The sequence below is a fragment of the Anopheles merus genome, unplaced genomic scaffold (genome assembly GCF_017562075.2).
Source record: "Anopheles merus strain MAF unplaced genomic scaffold, AmerM5.1 LNR4000370, whole genome shotgun sequence".
Classification (NCBI taxonomy): Eukaryota; Metazoa; Arthropoda; class Insecta; order Diptera; family Culicidae; genus Anopheles; species Anopheles merus.
The window spans coordinates 17,357-41,668 of NW_024427950.1; the positions used below are offsets into that span (position 1 = coordinate 17,357).

Sequence of the window (24,312 nt, forward strand, 5' to 3'; positions counted from 1 at the left end):
TCCTTCCGTCACGAAGACCAACGCGCCCACTTTCAACTGTTCGCCTTCTCTTTGCCACTTGGCTCGCCCATGAAGAGTCGGGACGTATTCTTTGAGCCATCTGTCCCAAAAGCGGCTGGTGAGTTCTGTAGCTCGGCGATAGCTGCTCCTTAGAGCTTCCGCCGGGTGTGGTACAATGGTTACCATCTCCTTTCTTCCTACCGACGATCCTAAAAGGAAATGGTTTAGTGTTAATGCTTCCGAGTCGGAGAGCGTTTGTGGCATGTATGTGAGGGGGCGGGAATTAATCAGGCTCTCTGAATCTGAAAGAACGGTGAGTAGAATTTCGTCATTTAATTTTCCCCTATCGTCAAACGCATTCAATGCTTCTTTAACACTCCTCACCATTCGCTCCCATACTCCGCCCATGTGCGGTGCTGAAGGTGGATTGAATCGCCTCGTAGTGTGTGCGTCGGTAAAGGTGTCGGCTAAGGAGTACTTATTGTCTGATATTTGTTTTTGTAGCTCGTTGTTAGCGCCGACGAAATTCGTGCCGTTATCGGAAAATATTTCAGTAGGTAGACCCCTTCGACTCACAAACCGACGAATTGCCATGATGCACGCTACTGTAGACAAGCTGTGTGCGACTTCTAGATGCAATGCTCGTGTAACGAGGCAAGTAAACACAGCTACATACCATTTTTCTCGCCGTCTTGCGTTGACCACCTCTATTGGCCCCAGGTAGTCGATGCCTACTGCACTAAACGGACGAATATGGGAGGTAAGTCTCGCTTCTGGGAGTGGTGCCATTCTAGGTATGCTCGGCTGACATTTTCTTATTTTGCAGCGTTGACAGTTTGACGTTGACGCTGCCTAATCTCATTCACAACCGTTTCGCTATTGGAATGCCCGAACCTGCGGTGATAATCGTTAATGATCAGTTCCGTCACGGCGTGATTTTTCGGGAGTATGATCGGATAACGTGCGTTGAGATCTATCTGCTTTGCTTTGCATAGTCGGTTATTCACGCGTAGAACTCCGTGTGCGTCTTTAAAAGGCGTGAGCGAGAACAGGGGGTTGTTTTTCTCCAGTTCGGTTGCGGCATCCTGTTTTAGGTCTGGCTGGCTGATCTCTAGCTTTTGCATTTCTGCATGATATGCGTCTTCTTGTGTAAGCTTCCATATCACTATCTCAGCCTTCTCAAACTCTTCGGAGCTCAGGGGTAAGTTTTCGTACGAAACAGATTTTAGAATATGAGCTTGCTGTTTTTTAGTGGCCTTTATCGTTAACACCGGAAGACCTGCACGTTTTCGTCTACAATTTGACATAAACCGGTACAGAATCGCTACGCAAGAACGATGGTCCAAGTAACCACATTCCGTTTGGTTGAATGTCTGTCTCTTTGCACCATTTTGTTAAGCAGTCTGCCGGATTTTCTTTCGTGGGAACATGCCTCCAGTTGTGCAGTTCGGTTAGCGTCAGTATTTCACCAACTCGGCAAGCTAAAAATTGTTTTAACTCTCGCGTGGGAGAACGGATCCAGGACAAGACAACTTCAGAGTCTGTATGAATTTGTGACAAATATGTAACTCCAAATTTTCGCTCACTGCTTGCATTAGTCTTGCCCTTAGCAATGCTGCTTCGAGCTCCATGCGCGGAATAGACAAATGTTTTAATGGTGCTACACGACTTCTTGCCATCACCAAACAGCAATTAATCTCGCTAGCCGTTGCCATGCGGAGGTAGGCTGCACATCCATACCCAAGTTCACTCGCATCGGTGAACACATGAAGCTGAATGCTATTGTAGTCAACCACCGATGCTTTCGAGAAGTACCATCGAGGAATTTCCAGCCTTTCGAGACCCGGTAGTAGGTTAACCCATCGTTGCCATTTAAGATGTTCTGAGTCGCTCAACTCAGCATCCCAGTCCAGTCCGGACCGCCATAAGTCTTGCATTAGAATTCGGCCATGGATCAGTGCTGGGGCTAGAAGGCCCAAAGGATCGAATAAGCTCATCACAATACGCAGTACAATTCGCTTTGTCGGCCTCTTTTCTCCTACCGCATAAGGTTTCAGAGCATCTTGCCAATTTGCAGCAAATCTTATTACGTCGGTTGACGTGTCCCAGGTGAGACCTAGAACTCTCGGAAATTGTTCTTTTTGTTCCAGTTCTATCGCCTTGTGTTGGATTCTGTTAGCCTTTTCCAAACCTACAAGGGCTGTTGACTCATTACTCATCCATTGCGCATATTGAAACCGGCTTTGCTATGTATAAGGTGGACTTGTCGTGCTCTGGCATTTGCTTCTTCTACGGTGTCGCAGCTATCAAAGTTATCATCCATGTAGGTTTTCTGCTTGATTGCAGCGGCAGTTTCTGGGTACGTCTCTTTGTATTGGTCGGCATTCAAGTGCATAACGTACTGAGCAGAACACGGTGAGCAAGTTGCGCCAAACGTAGCGACATCCATGATGTATGTTTTGGGTCTTTCGCCCGGATTGAATCGAAAAAGAAATCGTTGAGAGTGTGTGTCAGGCTTTCTTATTCGTATTTGGTGGAACATTTTTTCAATATCACCTCCAAAGGCAACACGTCTCTGTCTGAATTTGCACAATACTCCAGGAAGGTGAACTAATAGGTCTGGGCCTTTCAGCAGCTTTGAATTCAGAGATACCCCGTTTACTTTAGCAGCTGCATCCCACACTAATCTTTTCTTCTCCGGTTTGCGAGGGTGGCCAACGACGTTTATTGGTAAGTACCATGCACGACCAGAAGGGGCTTCAAGCACCTCCTCATTAGATGCTTCATGTGCAAATCCCTTCTCAACGTACATTCTAATCTGATTATGAACTTCTTCTTTTAGGGGTAAATCTTTTTCCAGCTTGCGTTCCAATGCCAATAGGCGTTTCTTAGCCATTGGAAGGCTATCTGGGAAACATACCTCATCTTCTGCCCACAATAAGCCGGTAGTGAAACGCTCAACGCTAGACTTCGCATAGCAATTGGTTGACCTTCCTCGCCGATCGCACTTCCAGTGGCTTCATCAGCGAAACGTCTTGCAGCCCAATCAGCAGTTGAGGTACTGCGTTACGATACTGTATCGCCGGAAGTTCCTGGAAGTAATTCAAGTTCAATATCAGTGAAGTGTCAATTGACTGAGTCGGTAAACTTAGCTGATTTATGGTGTGAGCGGCCGCTATAGAGTAGCGCCGCTCACCGCCCCTGGCCGATATCTCCAGCTGCACACGTTGCGATGATTCCTCTCTCCTGCTGTAATTGCCAGTCCAGCACAGCTCTAGAGGATCACGAACACCTTCAAGTCGAGTCGAGTTGGGCTATCGACGTTTCCACCAGTGTCAGAGAAGATCCTTCATCCAAGAAAGCATACGTGTCGATACTGCGATGGCCATGATAAACAAGCACAGGAACTATTCGAAATAGCGTCGTCGTCGATTTCTCTCCGTGAACATAACACTGCGCACTTGACGTGGAAGCGGATGGTTCTTGATGGAGCAGTGTATGATGTCGAAACCGCACCCTACCACTCTACAGACGAACGTAGATTTGCATGGTCTCGTTCCATGACTGCCCAGGCAATTCGCGCAAAGTTGCAACCTGCTGACTGTAGCATGACGATCTGTAACCGTCATGGCTCTGAAGACCTCACATTGGCGGACGCGATGCATTGGATTTTCACATACGTAACACTTCACACTCGTTCGCGATGGTGTAGCTTGCGCATGATAAGATTTTGGCCGTTCGTGTTTATTCTACTTGCGGATTCAACCGCACTAGATACGTGCAGGAAGAAATGACCTCAAATGTTTCTTGGTGGTGTACGAAGAGCTTCTACATTAGCAGGCACTGCTAATTCACAACAGTCTTCAGTCAGCTCTTCCATGAAAGCGCAAAATTCCTTTAGCGTTGGTTTAACGAAGTTCCTTTTGAATCGCACCCATTCCAAGGCTCTGTTGGCCGGCAGTTTTCTTACCAGTTCTTCCAGCAGTTCCGGATTAGAGAAATGATCTTCCATTTCGTTGGCCGTCAAGTGATCGCATAACTTTTGGACTGCTATACCAAAACATATCAATTGGTCCAAGCGCTCTGGTTTCGGGTTCTCGATTTGCCGTGCCTGCTCGATCAATTCTTTAACTAAAAGTCCTGGTCGTCTATACAACTGCTTCAGCAACTTCATGACCTGGGAGCTGCATCTGGAGAGGTGAACTTGGATTCCACCACTTCTCTTGCAGGTCCGGTAAGCGCTTCTTCAAGCCGGATGATGTTTTCGACTGAAGTAAAACCACACGCCTCGGTTGACCGATTGTAGTAGCTATAGAACACAGGCCACTGTTTTATCGAACCGGAAAACACTGGTAGTTTTCTACCCCACAATCCCCTCGCACTCTCACGTTCTTCCGCGGTTAGCACCTTACTTGTGCAGGGGTTAGGAAGTACTTTTCGCCCATGGTCACTGGTTAACCAATCAACGACTTGTGATGTTTCACTAACGCTGCAACCACTTCTCCTGCTAACACTGTCACCCTCTATCTGTTGCTTCATCGCTTCGTAATCCGAATTCAATTTCGCGATTCTTTTACTCATTTCAGTTTGAAGCGCTTCGACTTCCAACCTTCGCTCTTTAGCTAAACGTTCTAGCTTCAGTGTCGTTGCCACAGAGCTTCTACTTCTGCGAGAAACGTGCGATTCACTATCGTTTTGGCTGGGGTTTATTTTGCATTGAGAGCTAAACCCTTCGATCAGACTGGACGCCATTCTGTTCTTTTCCACATGCGCCGTATTTGTCGGCGCAGTACCCGTTTCGCTCCTAACGCTTCGCTGAGCCATAACTATGTCCGGAGTTGCGACTAAGGACACTTTTGATGAGGCCTACTTTTGGACCGCTGGTTTCTGCTGCGAAAGTACTTCTACGGGTTTCTCTAACCGGGTTTTGGATGTATCGCCAACCTGAGATTGCGCCTTCCCACGAGTAGCCCTACTAGGTTTGCCACTCATCTCGTGGCCTTTCACCTTGGCTGCCTCGTCCTTTTCGCCGCTTTCACACCGTTCACACACCCACTTCACGTACTTCACCTCCTTGGAAACACCAGCGCAATCGACTTAGAGCACGCGTCACATAGCACCATATACGATACCGCGTTTTCGCGGTCACAACCGACACAGTCGAACTTTGGCTTCGGCATTTTTTTGCGTTGAACACTTTCACGAACTTTTAATTTGGTTGATATTAAAAAAAAAACTTTAAATTGTAAAAAAGCTTGTGGAAGCGATAACAAGACCTTTGTACAGCGTGGATTTGAAATTATATTTATTTTAATTGATTCCAATCCAGCTAACGGACGCGCTGCAGTTGGCCACCATACGATATTTGCATATTCCATCAACGACCGGATAAGTGAGCTATAGAGCGCCTTGGTGCAAGGTATATCATTAAGCTCGCGAGTCATATAGATAACTAGTCCTAGCATTCTATTGCTGCTGGCTACTACGTGATCCAGCTGATCCTTAAATGATAGTTTTGTATCGAGCAAAACACCTAGATCCTTAACACATTGTTTTCGCGCCAAGGACTGTCCATCAAGCGCATATTCATACAATGATGGGCAGCGAGAACGACTGAAAGTGATGGCTTCACATTTATCTGTGCATAGGGATAAAGCATTACGGTTGCACCAACACTGGAACTCATGCAAGGAAGTTTGCAGTTGGGCGTGGTCTTCTGGTTCACGAATAACACGAAAAAATTTCGCGTCATCTGCGTACAATAGATGATTATCAGCCGGGAGGATCAACGTCACGTCGTTGATGAAAAGAAGGAACAGCAAAGGACCCAGGTTGCTGCCCTGCGGGACTCCAGAAGATGCATGCACTGGACTTGACATGTACGGTAGTCATGGGAAAAATGATTCTTTTTAAAGATCAGGTGCGGTCCAGTTCGCTCAGTGGAATGAACTGAACGCGTGCGGTGATTCTTTCGCACGCCTGAGGTGCGGTACGTTTTTAAATATCGATTATATGCTGCAAAAATATCCAAACGATTTTATTTTTTATTTTTATAAAGTTACATTTACAAACATAGAAAAAGGAAATCAAAGTTGTTTTCATGCTCATGTAAACTTTAAATTTATCACGATTTGTTTTATTTCCTTATATCATTATTCATTTTGTGTTCTACTCGTTTAAAGTATTTTTTATAAAAATGTAACTTTATCGCCGTTCAAAACAACGGATTCATAACACTCATTCAATTAATCGTACAGTTTAATAAACTGTGGTTAACTATAGTCCATGAGGAGAATCTTCTTCATAAATCCAGAGCCGACATCGGGTGCTTCAAACATATGGAAAATTACTTGCAGTTTCGGTCTGGTGAAAAAAAAACTACTAGAGCGAGAGTGTATTGCTATTTTGCGGAACGGGAAAGAAGACATGGATAACAGAAGCTTTCTCGTTCTAGTTAACACACTATCAGATCGAAAAAGCATGCTGATTTTCTGAGTAGGAGAATGAACTCCGCACCGCGTGCGGTGGTTTGTTGCACACTTTCATGATCGGTATGGAGAGTTTCCGCACGGAGAACCAATACCGCACCGCTAGCGTGCGGAGATGTATCGCACACATTCATAGTCGGCGCGGAGAACGTCCGCACAAAGAATCAATGCCGCACCGCTAGCGTGCGGAGATGTATCGCACACTTTCATAGTCGACAGGGAGAGCGTCCGCACGGAGAATCAATACCGCACCGCTAGCGTGCGGAGATGTATCGCACACTTTCATAGTCGATAGGGAGAGCGTCCGCACGGAGAATCAATACCGCACCGCTAGCGTGCGGAAGAATCATTTCCATTTATCTGGCAGTGCGGTACTCGTTCACTCAGTGTAAAGATTGGAATGAATCATTCAGTTCTTATTCATTTTGCCCATGTCTAATGTACGGGCCTAACCTATTGACGATCTGTAAGGTACGATCTAAGCCACACTACCAAAGGATTTGGGAGACCAAGTAAGTCGAGTTTCGCTAGCAAGATGGAGTGCGATACACTGTAGAATGCTGCCTTGATATCCGTATAAATAGCATCTAGTTGTAGACCGCTATCGATAGATTTATGGCATTTGCTAACAAATTCTAGTAGATTAGTCGTTGTAGATCGCCTAGGTACAAAACCATGTTGATTCACACTAATATAGTTGCCGGCCGAGGCCAACAATGGCTCGTAGATTAGCATTTCAAACACCTTTGCACACACGCTGAGTGAGGTTACGCCACGATAGTTTACAGCATCATTCTTACAGCCCTTCTTGTAGATGGGTGTCATCCAGGAAGATTTCCAAGTGGCCGGAAAGGTTCCACATCTCAGGGACTCCTTAAAAATCTTCATCAGCGAGGGAGCAAGCGCAGAAGCACACCACTTTAGGATAACGGCCGGTATACCATCTGGGCCAGGGGTATATGAGGATTTAACACGTTTGATGGCAGAGGTGATCGTATCGACAGTGATAACTGGTAGCATAGGGAGCAGTGCCCCAATAGGTGTGTTAGAGAGAGCATCGGTCACTTCCGCCTCTGTCTTCATTTTTAGCTTTTTTGGAACCTCAAAAATGAACCTGGGCTCTCCTGCTATGATTTGATTGTTGCCTAATAGTGCCAAGATGTTGGTGATCAATACGCAGAAATGTTCTTATGCGACGTCAGACTTCTGTACGCAGTCCATTTAAGACGCTACGGGGTGTCATTCGTTGAACGCCCACGCTTATAAGTTGGTTGGTTCATTTTTTTGGTCATCATGTTTAGAGTTTTCTGTTGTCTCATGTGCAACATAACTTATCAATTGATCTGACATGGGATGACATCTGACTTGTCCATAAAGCATTTTTATAATTACTGAATCTATGTTTGTTTTAATAATTTTTTAGCCTTTCAGACTTTTGTATCATCCCCGGAATATATTCAATATTGTTTGCGGCGTGGGAGGATGGAGTCTTCAAAAAGCGATATTATATTGATCCCATTTTGCTATTTTTTGACTGATCACATTTTTAGCCATCTATTGCCGATGCTCAAAGATTAGAATTAGTTTTTAAAGTAGGTATCATTGATTTTGAACCATACTTGGATGATATAATTACAGAAAAACAACAATAATAACTAAAATGTTTCTAAAAGATTAAAATGTAATTTAAGCGCAATAATAAAAACCGCATTCACCTGGCCCGCGGCACTCGATCATTTACTAAAGTTGGCTCTTTGCCTCAAAAGTTTGCCGACCGCTGCACTAAAACATTGAATCTTGAGCACTTTTTTGCATTCTCTCGTCTGTACCTTTCATAAAATTTGTGATTGATTTTGGCAGCTTATTAGCCCAAGACGCCAATTAATGCTTGTACATAATTTCAGGGTTGTTACAGAAGTCTCAATTCAAACACCGCGAAATCCGCACCAGGCTTTTGAAATCTGCGCCAAAATTCAAAATCCGCGCGAAAACTTAAACTCCGCGCTTATACGAAAGCAACACATATAATTGTTGAATCAGGGAATTTTTTGTTGAATCAGGGAACTACATTTTTCTGTTCTTCAACTCCCTTTTTCTTGCTGCTCAATCCTTAATCTGCATTCTTATTTCCTTGTTTTTCTTTTTCAATTTTTTCGTTGTGTGTCTGCCTAGCCAGTTTTGCTTTTAATCATAATTCCTTTGATGGAACAAACTTTTCTACATCATTGTGGAAAAATTGCGTTCCATTGATTATGTTTTTTCGATGGTTGAAGAGTTCTTCTGGCATACATGAGCTTTTTTCTGCCATCACCAATTTGGAAGACGAGAAGCGTCGTTCAGCCTCAGCATTGGAATGGGAAATGGTGATGACAATTTGGAACAGTTTTTTGAGTTCATTGAAATTATACTGCCGGAAAAGAACAGCATAAAACTCTACACCATCATTATAAGGTGGAAGGGAATGCTTCAAATTTTTTAATACTATAATTTCTTCAAAAACACGAACTTTGTAGAGTTTAAAATCGACCTTTTCAGCTAGTTTCAAATTTTTTTCCTCTGCTTTAATGGAAAAAAAACCTTTGTAGGTTTCATGTATGAAACGAGATGGTAATAAAATTCGTGGGAAATGTTATTCTCAAGCAAATATGTTATTAATTTTACCACATACTTTTTCATACCTTTTTTAACAGTGGTTATGACCTGTTCATTTGTCTGATACTTAGATAATTAACTGGGCAAAATTATCTCGTCAACTTTTTTTAATCCACTGTCTAAGTCCAAATGTTTAGTTTCAAAAACAGTCTCTAGCTTTTCGACTTCATAAATTTTTGCTAACCAACACGACATAAAAGATTTTATATATTCGTAAATTTGAAAAAGTACGAAATCATTGGTTTCCAGAAATTTAATTAACTTTCCGGCATCACTGCACACCTCAATAACAAACTGAATTACAGACTTGATACCTTTATAGACAGTATCCTAACAAAAATCTCTTCATGATAACTCATTTTTTCCCTTTCCAAGTGAGTAAATTTGGCTTTCAATGCAAAAAGCTCATCTATGTTCGCTAGTAGGGCCTGCGCTGCATTGCCTAACATTACCCAACGTGTTTCAACAAATTATACGATTTTTTTTTGTTTTTCCTTGCAACTTTTTTCGAATTCTTCCCACTTGGATGGTACATCAAAATAATAGTAAACTACCTTCGCCAACTCAGAGACCTCAATCCCAAACTCTTTCAAAGCATACTTAACAGCATTGTGTATGATATGGGCTGGGCATGATCCTGTGTCAACTAGCTGAAATCCTCTTTCACGAACCAGCTTGCTGTTCATTTGCCCTCAAGGCATTGGTTGGCTAAGCCAAAGAAGGACAAAGATGCACATTTTCTTCTCAATGGTGGCATGTTCTTTTTCTCGGGGCTCCACGCGACCACTTAAGGCCGCAGCAATTCTCCATTGGGTAAGATTTTATCGTACGTGCTGTAATTTGATTTTCGCTGGACTATTTAGTTTGATTTTATTGTTTGGCTGAGTTTTATAGTTCAATAATTAAAAAAAATGAAATTTTTCCTTCAAACCCTAGATATATATACATCGGTATTTCTGGTCACTTTGCCCACAGGTCAAGGCGAGCTTTTGGCGGCCACCGTCGCAAAACCGTCGCAAAACGTCAAAACTGACGTCACAAGTACTTAAACACGACGTCGCCAGCGAGGGAAAATCGCAACGATTTGGAGGCGCTGGCGACGGTCTTTTTTGACGTTTTGCGACGGTTTTTGACCTTTCGAGCGAGCTTTTGACCAGCGGGCCAGTGTGGCCAGATTATATTGGCAGATTTCGGCAGAAGCACTGGTGAGAACGCAACCATTTAACCGTAGAGTTGGCAACCAGATTTAAGCACGTAAGTTGGCAACCGGCATACCCTGGTATTCCACACGTTTTGATGCAAAAAATTAACGATTTTCATAGGTAAACAATGCTTTCTATATTTCAATGCTGTAAGTAAGTAATGCCTACCATATATTATCTTCTATTTCATTTATTCATTAAGTTTTTTTTTTCATTTTATTATAAAAATAACGGTCAAATTGCAATTTGGAATAGCTTAAATTTGACTCGAAAATAAGCACAGTACGAAAAGAGGAAGAAGAGAAACGTCATTATCCATACAAAATGTATGGAATACCCGGATATGCTGGTTGCCAACTTACGTGGTTAAGTTAAACAAATTCAAAATAAAATACTTACAGGCTGTTAAAAATTACAACTTATGCACCAAAAAATCATAAATTAAAAGTTGGGAGGCTACGGAAAATTTCAGGTCAATAAAAGCAATGAATCAAAAGTTATTGCAGTTCGAAGTTGAAAAATGTTGAAGAGCAAGCCTTGAGTAAAATAGTAGGCTATGATTATTAATGTAAGATTCTAGAAATATAGTCTTGTTCCAACCAGCAACCTTTACACAGCTACTCTCTACAGGTTATGGGCCCAGACTCGAAAATTGATTAAAGATCCAGAATATCGAAGACTTGAATCTAGAAAGTTTAGTGAAAATGGCGCTTCCTAGCTCAAGCAATTCCTCGTCAAGTTTCGTCGGTTCGACAAGTATTCCCTCCATTGAACGTCTGCTCGGTCGGGAAAATTGGACATCCTGGAAGTTTGCTGCTAAAACGTTTCTACAACTCGAAGGACTTTGGGAGTAGTAAAAACCTGTGAAAAAAGAGGATGGAACTTTCGAAACGGTGGACGAAAAAAAGATTTGCAAGCCAGATTGAAGCTCATCCTTTTACTCGACCCAACAATTTATGTCCATATTGAAGACGCGGAATCGGCTCGATCTGCTTGGGACAAATTGGAAATGGCGTTTGAGGATAAAGGGCTTTCTAGGCAAATCGGCTTGCTTCACAAGCTGATTAAGTCTGATTTGGATACATGTGGCTCAATGAATTCATACGTGAATCAGGTAATATCCACGGCAAACCAACTAAATGCCATTGGTTTCAAATTGCCCGACTTGTGGGTAGGAATGATTCTTTTGGCTGGTTTACCGGAAGAGTATCGACCGATGATTTTGGCTATGGAGAATTCTGGTGTTGCAATCACAGGCGACTATGTGAAGACAAAACTTCTTCAAGAGAGGCCGTTGCTACGTAACGAAAATGTTCAAGCGTTAGCCACTAACAAACGTCGTGAAGTTTTCAAGCCAAAACAGAAGCCTTCTTCGTCGAAAGGTCCGCAATGTAGGAAATGTGGCCGGTATGGTCATATTGCGAAATTCTGCAAGGATGATCGAAAAGGAGGAACAACGTTGTGTACGGTGCTATCGACATTTGGAAACAGTGAAGCTAACGAGTGGATTTTGGATTCGGCAGCGTATGCGCACATGACTAGCAACAAGGATTTATTGAGCAACCTGCAAAACGCAACAGGTAAAGTAGTTGCTGCTAACGGAGGAACTCTGGACATTGTCGCTCGTGGAACTGCTATAATACAACCGAAATGCATGGAAGAGATTGTAACGATCAGCGATGTAAAGCTGATTCCAGGTTTAACATCGAATTTACTTTCGGTTAGCAGGATGGTAGAAAAGGGATATACTGTTCAATTCAACACCAAAGGTTGCAAAGTATATAACCCTAGCGGCAAGTTGGTGCTTACTGGTATTCACAACAATAATCAGTTCAAGGTGGAACAGGTAGCGAACAACATGCAGGAGGCTCTGTCGTGTAACACAGCAGAAAGTTTCGAATTGTGGCATAAACGGATGGGGCATCTGGGTGCTGTGAATCTCAAGAAACTTGCTGGTGGTTTGGCAACTGGCATCACATTGAAAAATATGGACGGTGCGGATTGCAGAGTTTGCCCGTTAGGCAAACATTCGAAGTTACCGTTTCCGAAGAAAGGTTCTCGAGCTGAAAATGTCTTGGATTTGGTTCATTCGGACATTAATGGACCGATGGAAACGCACTCGCTTGGTGGACATCGATACTACATCACGTTCATCGATGACAAGACGAGGCGTATATTCGTTTATTTCCTTAAGACGAAATCTGAAGTAGAAGTTTTCGAAGCCTTCAAGAGATTCCACGCGATGGCGGAGCGTCAAAGCGGAAGGAAGCTTAAAACACTACGTACAGATAACGGTAAGGAATATATGAACAAATCCCTAACATCGTTCTTGCAGAAAGAGGGCATCCGCCATGAAACTTCGAACGGATACACACCACAGCAAAATGGACTGGCGGAACGTGCCAACAGAACTATTGTGGAAATGGCGCGGTGTTTACTGTTCGAAGGAAACATGACCAAAGGTTTTTGGGCGGAGGCGGTTTCAACAGCAGTTTATCTTATCAATCGTTCTCCTACACGTGGACACAATTTAACTCCTGAAGAAGCGTGGAATGGAAGAAAACCTGATCTTTCACATCTGCGTGTGTTTGGAACGAAAGCGATGGTAATGATTCCGAAGGAGAAGCGACGTAAATGGGATCCGAAATCTCATGAGTGCGTTCTGACTGGCTTTGATGAAGAAACGAAAGGATATCGTCTGTACGACCATAAAAAGAAGCAAACGATCATTAGCCGCGAAGTAATTTTTTTAGATGAAGGTTGTTCATCGAACGTGACAGTTACAGCAATGCAAGAGCCAAGAAGAACATTCGTTAGACTGGACATCGAGGAAACAACTTCAATCCAACCTGTGCAAATCCCGGTTCCCAATTTTGCACCCGATGCTGGATCAGACAGCACGTTGGAAGAAAATGATGCAGAAACGGATGGTGAACTCGATGAAAGTACGACAGATGACGAAAACAACACTAGTACAGAAACGATGGTACAATCTGAAGACGATTCGAGTGATTTTCTTGGGTTTTCCGGAAGCGATGTCGATGGCTTTGTAGCAGTTGCGTCTGGTATGTACAGTGGAACATATGCTGATCCTGTTTCACACCAAGAAGCACTCGCTAGGGATGATAGCAAAGAATGGGGGACTGCCATGCAGGAGGAGTATAACGCTCTGATGGAGAACAAAACCTGGACGCTAACTTCGCTCCCGAAAGGAAGACAAGCCATAAAATGCAAATGGGTGTATCGGACTAAATGCGATTCATCTGGAAATTTAACTCGATACAAGGCTCGTTTGGTCGTCAAAGGATTCTCACAGCGAAAGGGGGAAGATTATGATGAAACGTACGCTCCCGTGGTACGGTATTGTTCGCTGCGATACCTTTTTGCCCTGGCTATCAAGCATGATCTGATGATAGATCAAATGGATGCAGTAACAGCATTTCTGCAAGGAGATCTTGATGAAGATATTTACATGGAGCAACCACCTTGCTTCGTTGATGGACAGCGGAAAACGTTGGTATGTAAACTTAACAAAGCTATTTATGGTTTGAAGCAGGCGAGCCGAGTTTGGAACAACAAACTGGATGCAGCATTACAACGGTTCGGCCTGATACCAACTCAGTACGATCCTTGCGTGTATGTAGGTAGCGAAGGAGGTAAGATCATTATCGTTGCTATATACGTTGACGACATGATGATTTTAGCAACGATGTGGCATGGAAACAGCAGCTGAAGAAACATCTTTGTAGTTGTTTCCGTATGAAGGATTTAGGAGCAGCTCAGCACTGCCTAGGTATAAGGATTCAACGGACAAAAGAAACCATCAAGTTGGATCAAGAAATCTACATAGAATCTATTTTAAAGAGGTTCAATATGGATAAATGTAAACCAGTGGCAGTTCCAATGAACAACAGTGAGAAGCTGACCAAGGAAGAAAGTCCGAAGAGTAACAATGAAACTGCTGCGATGAAAGATGTGCCGTATCAAGAAGCCGTTGGGTGTTTGATGTATTTGGCACAAAGTACTCGACCAGACATTCTGTACGCGGTGAACATGCTGAGTCGATTCAACAAAAATCCAGGACAAAAACACTGGAACGGAGTGAAGCATGTTATGCGCTATCTTCGAGGGACTTCTAATTTTAAATTGGTTTACAAAAAAATGTAGATTCGAAAATTATCGGTTACTGTGATGCTGATTGGGGATCTGATCCAGATGAACGAAAATCCACCACTGGCAACATCTTTATGGCGCAAGGAGGAGCAATTTCATGGATGTGCAAGAAGCAACCGACGGTAGCCTTATCTACGTGTGAGGCTGAATACATGTCTGTATCGGCGGCGGTACAGGAAGCCTCATGGTGGCGCGGACTTTCTGCGAAACTGGCGAATGCGGATGAAGTGATTGAAATTCGTTGTGACAATCAAAGCTGCATTGCGATCGCGAAGAATGGTGGGTATCATCCACGAACGAAACACATTGATATTCGTCACCATTTCATCAAAGATGCTCTCAGCCGTGGGATTGTCACTCTAGAATATGTTAGCACGGAGGACCAGATTGCAGATGGACTTACTAAACCATTGCAACGGACTAAATTCGAGATTAGTCGCGAGTTAATGGGTATCTCTGAGGCTTGAGGAGGAGTGTTGAAGAGCAAGCCTTGAGTAAAATAGTAGGCTATGATTATTAATGTAAGATTCTAGAAATATAGTCTTGTTCCAACCAGCAACCTTTACACAGCTACTCTCTACAAAAAAAATACCCGGGTATCCGGTTGCCAACTTAAAGGTTAAATTTAATCAATTATTTTAACGATCAATTTCTTTTTACCCTACTATCAAAGAGAATGAAAAAGTGTGCGACTTTTATAAATAATGTGTGTGGTTTGAAGCAACATTGTGTGAAGCTATGAATTAAAAAGTGCTCTTATTGCAAAAAAGTGATAAAATATTGTATGAACCAAAGTTTTTCTTTTGGTTCGGTTGCACCAAGTCGGTGTGAAGGAAAGCGCACAGCGGGCTAAGAAAGAAATGAGCGGGAGGGGGTGTCAGTCCAGCGCAGCGCAACTCGCTGGAATCAAGTGGGGTACCAGTTCAGCGCAGCGCAAGCCGAAAGAAACGGGAAAGAAGGGGTATGAGGAAAATGATGTATGAGGTATTCTTTTCAGTGAGAGCGCCTCGTGCATTTTAAAGGCATGCAAGAGGGCGCATTCTCTCCATGGTAGCGCTCCATCCGCCATTTTTAATTTTCAGTTCAAAACAACGGACTTCGGATCCGATCATGGGCTGGACCCCCACCGTGTGTTTCTACCTACCCCTCGCCAGAAATTTCATTCTTTTTGTCTGTAGGGTACAGTGGCGGATCTAACGGTAGGCGGACTAGGAGGTCGCCTGGGGCCCCGCCGATTTAGGGGCCCCGTAGATCGCCATTCTATAGTATGCCGTATGGACAGAGTACTAGCGACAAGGGCCCCCGGAAGGATGGCCGTTGGGGCCCCAAGCCTGGCAAATCATTTGCCCCCCCCCCCCACCCCGATGGCATTTCAAGTTTACTGTTCATTCTCCCAACAGCAAGTTTAGTGCAACTACCCCCCCCCCCACCCCCCCCCCCCCCCAACTACATTTACCATTTGCAGGGGGCCTCAACTCGTCTTTCCGCGTAGGGCCCCCGATACCCATGATCCGCCACTGGTCGGGTAAGCTTTAATCGCCGACAGCGAGATTCAAATTCAAATTTAATGGTTTTTCTTTGAGGAGCAATTCTCGAAATCCACACAACTGACATTTTTACTTACTATGAACATTAAATTTAAACGGATAAAATTTTGAATTCAAAACGCATGTAGCATTTTTCAAGTGCCAGGCAAACAAACGTGCATCAGCGCGATAAGTTACAAATGAGGATAGCGATCCTTGAAACAGCAACCCAGCGCCACAGATTAAGCTTGAACAACTGAAAAATCAAATATCTGTGATTTTCGGTAGGATAAATGGAAAAACGGTAGTTTTAGGGCGGTCATCTGTGAATCGGTAGGCATATAAAAAATCGGTAGGAATACAGATACATCGGTATTTCTGGTCACTCTGCATACAGCCTCCAAACGATAAAGTGGTTGGCGGCCAATTTCAACGACTTCACCGCGCCGAATGTGTGGCCTCCCAGCTCCCCGGATCTTAATCCAATGGATTATTTCGTGTGGGGCGCGGTGGAACGGGACACCAACAGAACCTCCAGTAACACCAAGGCGGAGCTGATGGCGAAATCAGGTCCGTTTTCGCGGCCCTACCCCGCGAAACTGTCGCCAGGGCTTGTTCCCGGTTCCGGAGACGGTGGAGGCCGTAATAGAAGCCGAGGGCGGATATTTTGAATAAAATGAATAAAATACATGGTAAGCTAATATTTCTAAAAACAACAAAAACCCCGATGATTAATTTTGCCATATTTTTTTATTTCTCCGTAGGTGACTGTCAAAATTATCCCGAACGCCCTGTAGATCCCCAGTACCGGTCGTTGTTAACGCGCATTTAACGTTGAATGCATTAATTATTTGGGGCATATTATACATCGTAGAGCAGGGGTCTCCAAACTACGGCGCGAGGGGCCGCATGCAGCCCTCGAGAGCCTATTATGCGGCCCGAGGCAGCTTTGTGAAAGTTAAAATAATTAATTAATTATTGCGACTATTTTTAATGAAAATGTAACTGTAGCTTTTTAGAGACGTACACCAAGCTTTTATAATAGAAAGCTATTGGAGTTTTATATATAATGCTAGTATTTTCTTATAGACGAAATTGAAACGTTCGCATTAGATACCGGTAACGGAAAAATAGCCCTCAACACCATTATATGTGAAGCAATGCGGCCCACGAACTGAAAAGTTTGGAGACATGGAGAGGATTAAGGTCGGATACAGCTAAGATAGAGGCTATACTGAAGCTCCCGAACCGACTGATGTTTCCGGAGTGCGTGCCTTCTTAGGGGCTAAAACTATTACGAGATTTGTGAATAGTATGAGGGAGTTACGTCACCCCTCTGGATAGCCTGCTGAAAGGAGACAAACAGTTTCAATTGACTGAACAATGTAGGAATTCGAGAAATTTAAAGCAGTATCATCGTCAGATCTGTTGCTAGCTCACTACGATCCAAGGCAAGAATTTGTCATCATGAAGTTTCATAAAATGATTTTTGGTCGTTATTTCCATTTGCATTTCCAAAGAGGATTCCGGTTTATACCGCAAATCGTTTGCAGCGTTTTGCCATCGCCCTCCTAGCTATGATTTTGATGAACAGTATGTGAGATCGGAAGAGATTGGAGGTGCAGATGTGTTGTCGCGATTGATTGAGAGTCATAATAAACCAGAACCAGAATGCATAATCGCGAGTATAGAGACAGACGACGATTTGGCCTACGTAGCAGTCAGTGTATTGAATAGTTTCCCACTGTCTTTCAGTGAAGTAGCCGAAGCTACGCTACGGGATGATACGCTACGCAACGTGGGAGATTACATTGTCCATGGATGGCCGAACTATGGCATATAGTTTGGAACTTGCTGATTTTTATAGCAGGCGGGAATGTTTGAGCAATGTAAAGGGCTGCATTCTTTTTGGAGAAAGGGTAGTGATACCGAAGATTTTGCAAAACAGATGTTTGATCACCGCCAAATCACCACCCAAGGAATCATCAGTATATTTTCTTGTGACAGTAGATGCATTTTCTAAATGGCCGAAAATAGTAAAAACCACGTCTACACCACGGCGTTTGCCACAATAACTATATTGAAAGGAATATTTGCCAAATATGGAGCACTGGTCATGACAGTGAGTGATAATGGTCCAAATTTGTATGAGAGGATTTTAACCATTTTTACAAACGTTACAGCATAGCACATATAATCACTGCCCATGTCACCTGGAAAGTAAAGGACAGGCGGAAGGTTTTGTTGGCACTTTCAAAAAAGATTTAAAGAAATCAATAGTAGCTGATATGAAGCTCGATGAGGCATTGGATATATTCATGTTGACATACCGCACAACACCAAACCCGTTGCTGGACCAAAACAAAACACCTTCTGAAATCATGTTTAACCGACCCATGCGCATTGATCTTGATCTTTTAAAACCGCCAGCAAACACGCCAGATAATCAGCAACTGAACGTCACTAGAGTTTTTACAAAAGGAGATAATGTTTTAGCAAAGATTTACGCGAACAATAAGAATAAGTAGATCCCTGGTGAGATAATTAGGCGTATCGGCAAGCTAGAATGAGCTTGATAGTTATTTGTGATGTGTTAAAAATCATTTGTAAAACTGAAATTTCATTATGAAGTAAATACACCACTAGACAGCTTTTGAAAAACATCTTGGAGGCGGTAAATAAGTATGTGCACATTCGATAGTGACTTGGAAAACCCTTTGTGAAATTTTGTGAAATCATTTAATTTGTGTGGACACAACAGACACAGCTTCAAAAGATTTGATTCTGTCAATGGAAACTTGGAAAAAGTGTAATTTCATTTATTTCTAATAATACATGTTCGGAAATACTCGAAAGGTTTTCCTGAATAGAAAAACTAAAGATAGGAAGAGAAAAAAATCCACTAAACATGCGCCAAAGCTTTGACCATTGACTAAGCGTTGTTGTGGCCTTTTTCCCCAGTTTTTTTTTTGCCATATAACGATTTCTTTACATATGCCCATTTTGCCGCACGTATCAAAATATCATCACTTGAAACATCAATTTTTGTTTCATTTCTTTTTAAATATGTTGTTTTGCGACTTTGTGGTAATTTCATGTCATAGATAATGTAGGAGACATATATCAAAGTACAAATAATAGTGTTAATATTCATTAAATAAACATTCCCATTTTGGTACACTTTTTCCTATCGATTCACAAACGCTATAGGGAGGGACGGATGTAACGAGGACGGACTCAATACCCGCGCCTACAGTCCAAAACAGCCGAAGTCATACAAAATCATGAAGAAGTCTGCGCCTTTACGTTCCGGCTACTCCCCAACCAGCAAAACCGAAGCTATTGGAAAACTTTACTGTGTACCAAAGCGAGAGAGCATGTCTTCTTTCTCTAGATTTCGGACGGCACAACGCCGATCGTGTGGCCGGGCAAACAATTATGAACGAAAAACGGGAGAAAGGGAAACCGATATCCTTCGAGTGACACACACACATGCATCTGCATGCGGCTTCCGCTGAACCGAGACTACCCATCTCTCTCGATCTCCCATGATTTTTCTACTATCGCGCTCATCCGGGTGTTAGGCATCCTCACCCGGCGCTCTAGCACCAATGGAACACGACATCGAACATGACAAATGTATGGGATTTGACATGTTTGTCTTGTTTGTTTGTTTGTGTCTGACAGTGCACCTCCATATGATTATATGGGTTTGTTCGTGTCGGATGTCGTGTTCGATTGGTGCCAGAGCGCAGCCTCAATCTGTCCAGAACTTTCACTGTGGAAGGATGTGTTGGAGTGATGTGTGATTTCTTGTGCCCCGTACTTTGCTCGTTTACGTTTTGTGCCGTGTTCCTTCTTCTTCAATTATGGAATGATTTATCCTTGTAAATTTCTAAGGTAAGTTTCTTATCCTTGTGTGCTTCAATGGGTACATTCAACTAACACTTGTCGTCTAAAACGTTACAGGTGCACGCGCATGTTAATCGACGGTTGCCGACGGAAGGACGGTGTCCGGTTTTAAAATATCAAGGTAAGCGTTTCTATAATCCTATGTACAAAATATTGTTTAGTTTTTTTTTATAAAACACATGGATTAATTATTGGTTAATTTTCATCAACAGATTTCATCACAGCTCTTTCGTAGAAGAGCGCACTTCAAGGACGCATAGGATACGGCTAAACATGCGCAGCACCAGTCCGTGACGTCATTTCCAGACAGGCGCCGGCTGAACACGCGCAGCACCAGTCGAGGATATCCTAGCACAAAGGATAGAAGGAAGAACGAGAGGAAGGGTAACAGAAAGCAACCGCTGCATTTGGAAGGGGTGAAGCATCCTGCTGTATACAGAGAGTCAGTGTACCAAAACGCATGTGGAAAGAGGAAGTCCAATAAATAGCATGCGAAAGTGTGCATAAAGCAAAAAGAAAAGGCGTCACTACTACAACCAGCAATCCGAAAACATAAGGGGAGGCATAAATACAAATGTATGCGTGAGCAGGACCAGCAATCCAAGCATTTGAATGTGTGCATCGGTTTGTGCCGTGCTGAAAGTTTTTACTTTAGCTGCTGCTAGTGTAAAAACTTAAGGAAATCTTAAAGTAAAAATGTTTCACACGGGGCGCCTTCGGCAATTCCGTCCGTCGGGTAAACCCGACCTTTACCGAGCCAATCCGAATAGATGTGTTCGTTAAACATGTGTGCGTATCAGGTAGCAGCATTTGTACTGCTTACCTGCCGTGTGCCGCTGTGATACCGAGCGAGACGCATAGACAACGCGTCAAGAGGACATGTGTAGCCTTGAGGAAACTTTTCTGTGTCTCTTTTGCCTTGTTCTTGCCTTTAGATTAGAGGTCTCCAAACTACGGCCCGCGGGCCGCATGCGTCCCTCAAGAACCTTTAATGCGGCCCGTGAGGACTGGGTTAAGGTTAAATTTAATAGCTTTCTTTTCTATCTGATTATTTTTGTTTTACTTCTAAAAGACGAAAACCAAAATTCAACAAAGAAAGCTGGAGAAATTTGATATATTTCAATAGTATTTTCTCATTAAAACGGGATTTGAACTTCCGCTCATTCTAAAAGTAGCGTCAAAATGGCCCTCAACAAGGTTAATTGTGAAGCAATGCGAGCTGAAAAGTTTGGAGACCCTGCTTTAGATCCTGATGGGTGAAGCATGCATACCTTTCGGGTACGTTCGTGGTATAAGCCCTGTCTCTTTCATGTAAATGGTAAAGATACAATCATATGCAATCGGCTCTGCATTCGTGGGCAGGTCCGTGGACGCCGTTTGTACGCACCCAATGGATCGTTAGACCAGTATGTAACTATTGGCAGATTATGGCCCTAAATTAGCGGTTAGGGCCACAACCAACCCCCCCCCCCCCTTCTTTTATTTTTAACATCTAGGGCCCTGCCAATCCACCACTGTCTAGTATTGCTATTACCAAAACAACGAAAGAACCGAATTCATTGTGATGAACGATTCGGTTCATCTACGGTAACTGAAAACAACCAAAATCTCAAATGTCGAATAAGCAATTATAATGGATGTAAAATACTCACCTATCAATAATGTGATCTGCAAATATCCTACCGTGTAACACGAGATTGAAGACATGTTGGCACTGCTTGTAGGTTAGACGCAAAGCACTTATAAGCATAAAAATGTAAACCCGGTAAGCCCTACGAGGACAACTGTGATTCGAGTTTGTATAGCCTCCCGCAATGTACTACTTGCAGTTTATGACCTACAAAAGCTAAGAACACAATAAAAGAAGAAAAACGGATGTAAAACCAATGTGAAAATTCTCTCTCTCTCTCTCTCTCTCTCTCTCTCTCTCTCACACACACACACACACCACACACACACACACACACACACACACCACACACACACACCACACACACACACACACACACACACACACACACACACCACACACACACAACACACACACACACACACCACACACACACACACACACCACACACACACCACACACACACACACCACACACACACACACACAACACACACCACACACACACACACACACACACACACACACACACACCACACACACACATAATATATATAGATATATATATATATATATATATATATATATATATATATATATATATATAATATATATATATATATATATATATATATATATATATATATTATATATATATATATATATATATATATATATATATATATTACATATATATATATATGTGTATACAGCGTATACTGTAATACTTCATAGTTAAAAAAGCATCGCACATAATACATCGTCTATTATCACAACTTGATTCCAATACGACGGCACACCTTTTCTTCTGAATGTATTATGCTTGCTGCCCCCCCCCCCCTCCGATTAAGCTGGAAGAATACTTCCGAATCCCGGTGTTTGAACGATTGTATCAACATTTTCTCTCCAATTTCTCTCACATTCTCTCTCACTCCGTCATTCTTCCGCTGGTTTGAATACTCAGCAAGCTAGTTTTATCGATTTTTTCTCTCGCATCTTCTGTACTCCGTAGCTTTATCATGTTGATTTAATCGATACTTTTTCAACTAACTTCTAACTAACTAACTTCTTCGTCTAACATTGCTGCTTGAGTTTAACTACATTTCATAGAGAATTTTAAATGTACGCTAACGTGTTTATTACAACCATGCACACTATTGCAATATCAGATTTGTTTTACATTCCGGAACATGGTACTTTAAAGACATAATGATACCACAAACATTAATTTGCTTAATTATTTTGTTTTCTTTTTATGATTGAGTAGTAAAAGAAAGACTGTATTATAAAAAAAAATTACTAAAACAATAAAAAATAAAATTAGGTAGGTTTTCGATAAGCAGCAAATAAAGGTGACGTTGATATTTTTGTTTTTTTTTTTTGCTTTCATAAATATACTGATTTTATGCACCAAATAGTAGATAATTTTCTACAATTAGTTAGCATCATTGTCTTGCTAACATCACCGAATCAATGTGCATTATTTTTCATTCTTACACAATTTAACAGCAGAATCGTTGCAACATGGAGGAGCAATAGACAAATATTTTTATTTGTTATTTGGCTGCAACAATGATGAATGCATAACCAATCGAATCTAATTTTGTTTATGAATAAAACTTAATTTTACGTTCAGTTTCTTCTAATAAATTAATTATTACTATATTAAGTGTATCCTGATTTGCATTTATCATGTATCATGTATCACATCCTACAGGTTATATTTGCAATCCTTTTAGATAAAATAATTTAAAAAAAATCAACTCCACAACTTGCTGCCTTGCTGTTACGTTGAGAACTAACTAATTGAAATATATATTTACGTCACAGATCCACTATTCACTACGCACAAATGCATAACGTAAACGATGCAACATTATTCGTACTACACAAAACTTATTATTAGGTTTTTCGTAACTACAATCAGCACAACATCATACATTACTGTAAATATCCAATGCACATGTATGCATGAAATAGGAAGGTAAAAAATAATTTAACTTTCATCAGCACGACCACTGTATAGAGTTCTTTCGTATCCTTTTCCAGACGAGAAAATTCTCCTACTAGGAAACAATTTCACACACACTGGCACAACTTCATATAAGCCATTGCTAAATGTATACACATACGCCCACTTCTGACACTAACCCAGAGATCACGCTCTCTTTTTCCGCTCTTCAAAACACAACCTGGTTTGCAGTTTGTTAACCTTTTTTTCAACACGTACAATATTTGATGTTTACCATCGGATCAATAAATTAGCACGGCATTTTCAAATAACATGACGCACGGTTGTAAATGATTTTCTGAGCCAGCAGATAACCACGGTCTGACTAAGCTTGTGTGGAATTTAAGACTTGTTTTTGACACTCGCTGTTAATACAAGCTCTGCAGCCTCCTTGTATTTTGTTGCTTCTTCTTCATCTGTCTCTTCCTCATTGAAACATACACATTCCAGTTCAGTCACAACGGGAGATCTTTATGACATCAGCATTGACATTTCGTATGCCAGAAATGCCTGATACAGGGGTTCTTTCCGTTTTAAAGGCGGTGGAAACGCTCATCCGATGCGAATTTATCGGACGATTCTGTCAAACGCTATTTCAGCTCATATTGCGAAAATTTGAATGATTTAAATGGTTTAACCATTATAAAAAATAATTTCGTATTGTTCCTACATAAACCACCGACAAACCGACGTAACACTGGTGATACAAAAGTGTCCCA

At 42.2% G+C, this 24,312-nt stretch overlaps 1 protein-coding gene and 1 long non-coding RNA gene across 2 annotated transcripts in view; one reads left to right on the top strand and one right to left on the bottom strand.

Moving 5' to 3' along the window:
* LOC121602239 (transmembrane protein 132C-like) overlaps positions 1–22,608 on the bottom strand; it is a gene marked incomplete at its 3' end in the record, with an annotated part of 37,784 nt that extends 15,176 nt beyond the window's left edge. Inside the window, exons 1-2 of the mRNA XM_041930993.1 lie at positions 22,335–22,608; positions 21,606–21,799 (exon numbers count right to left, since the gene is read on the bottom strand). Of these exons, the coding sequence (XP_041786927.1) occupies positions 21,606–21,660 (55 nt within the window). The remainder of the gene's footprint in view (positions 1–21,605; positions 21,800–22,334) is intronic.
* On the top strand, positions 19,758–20,578 carry LOC121602238. Its single transcript, XR_006006338.1, has 3 exons — positions 19,758–19,941; positions 20,011–20,074; positions 20,166–20,578. It is a non-coding gene; the product is annotated as an uncharacterized LOC121602238 (long non-coding RNA).
* Positions 22,609–24,312: the final 1,704 nt, after the last annotated feature.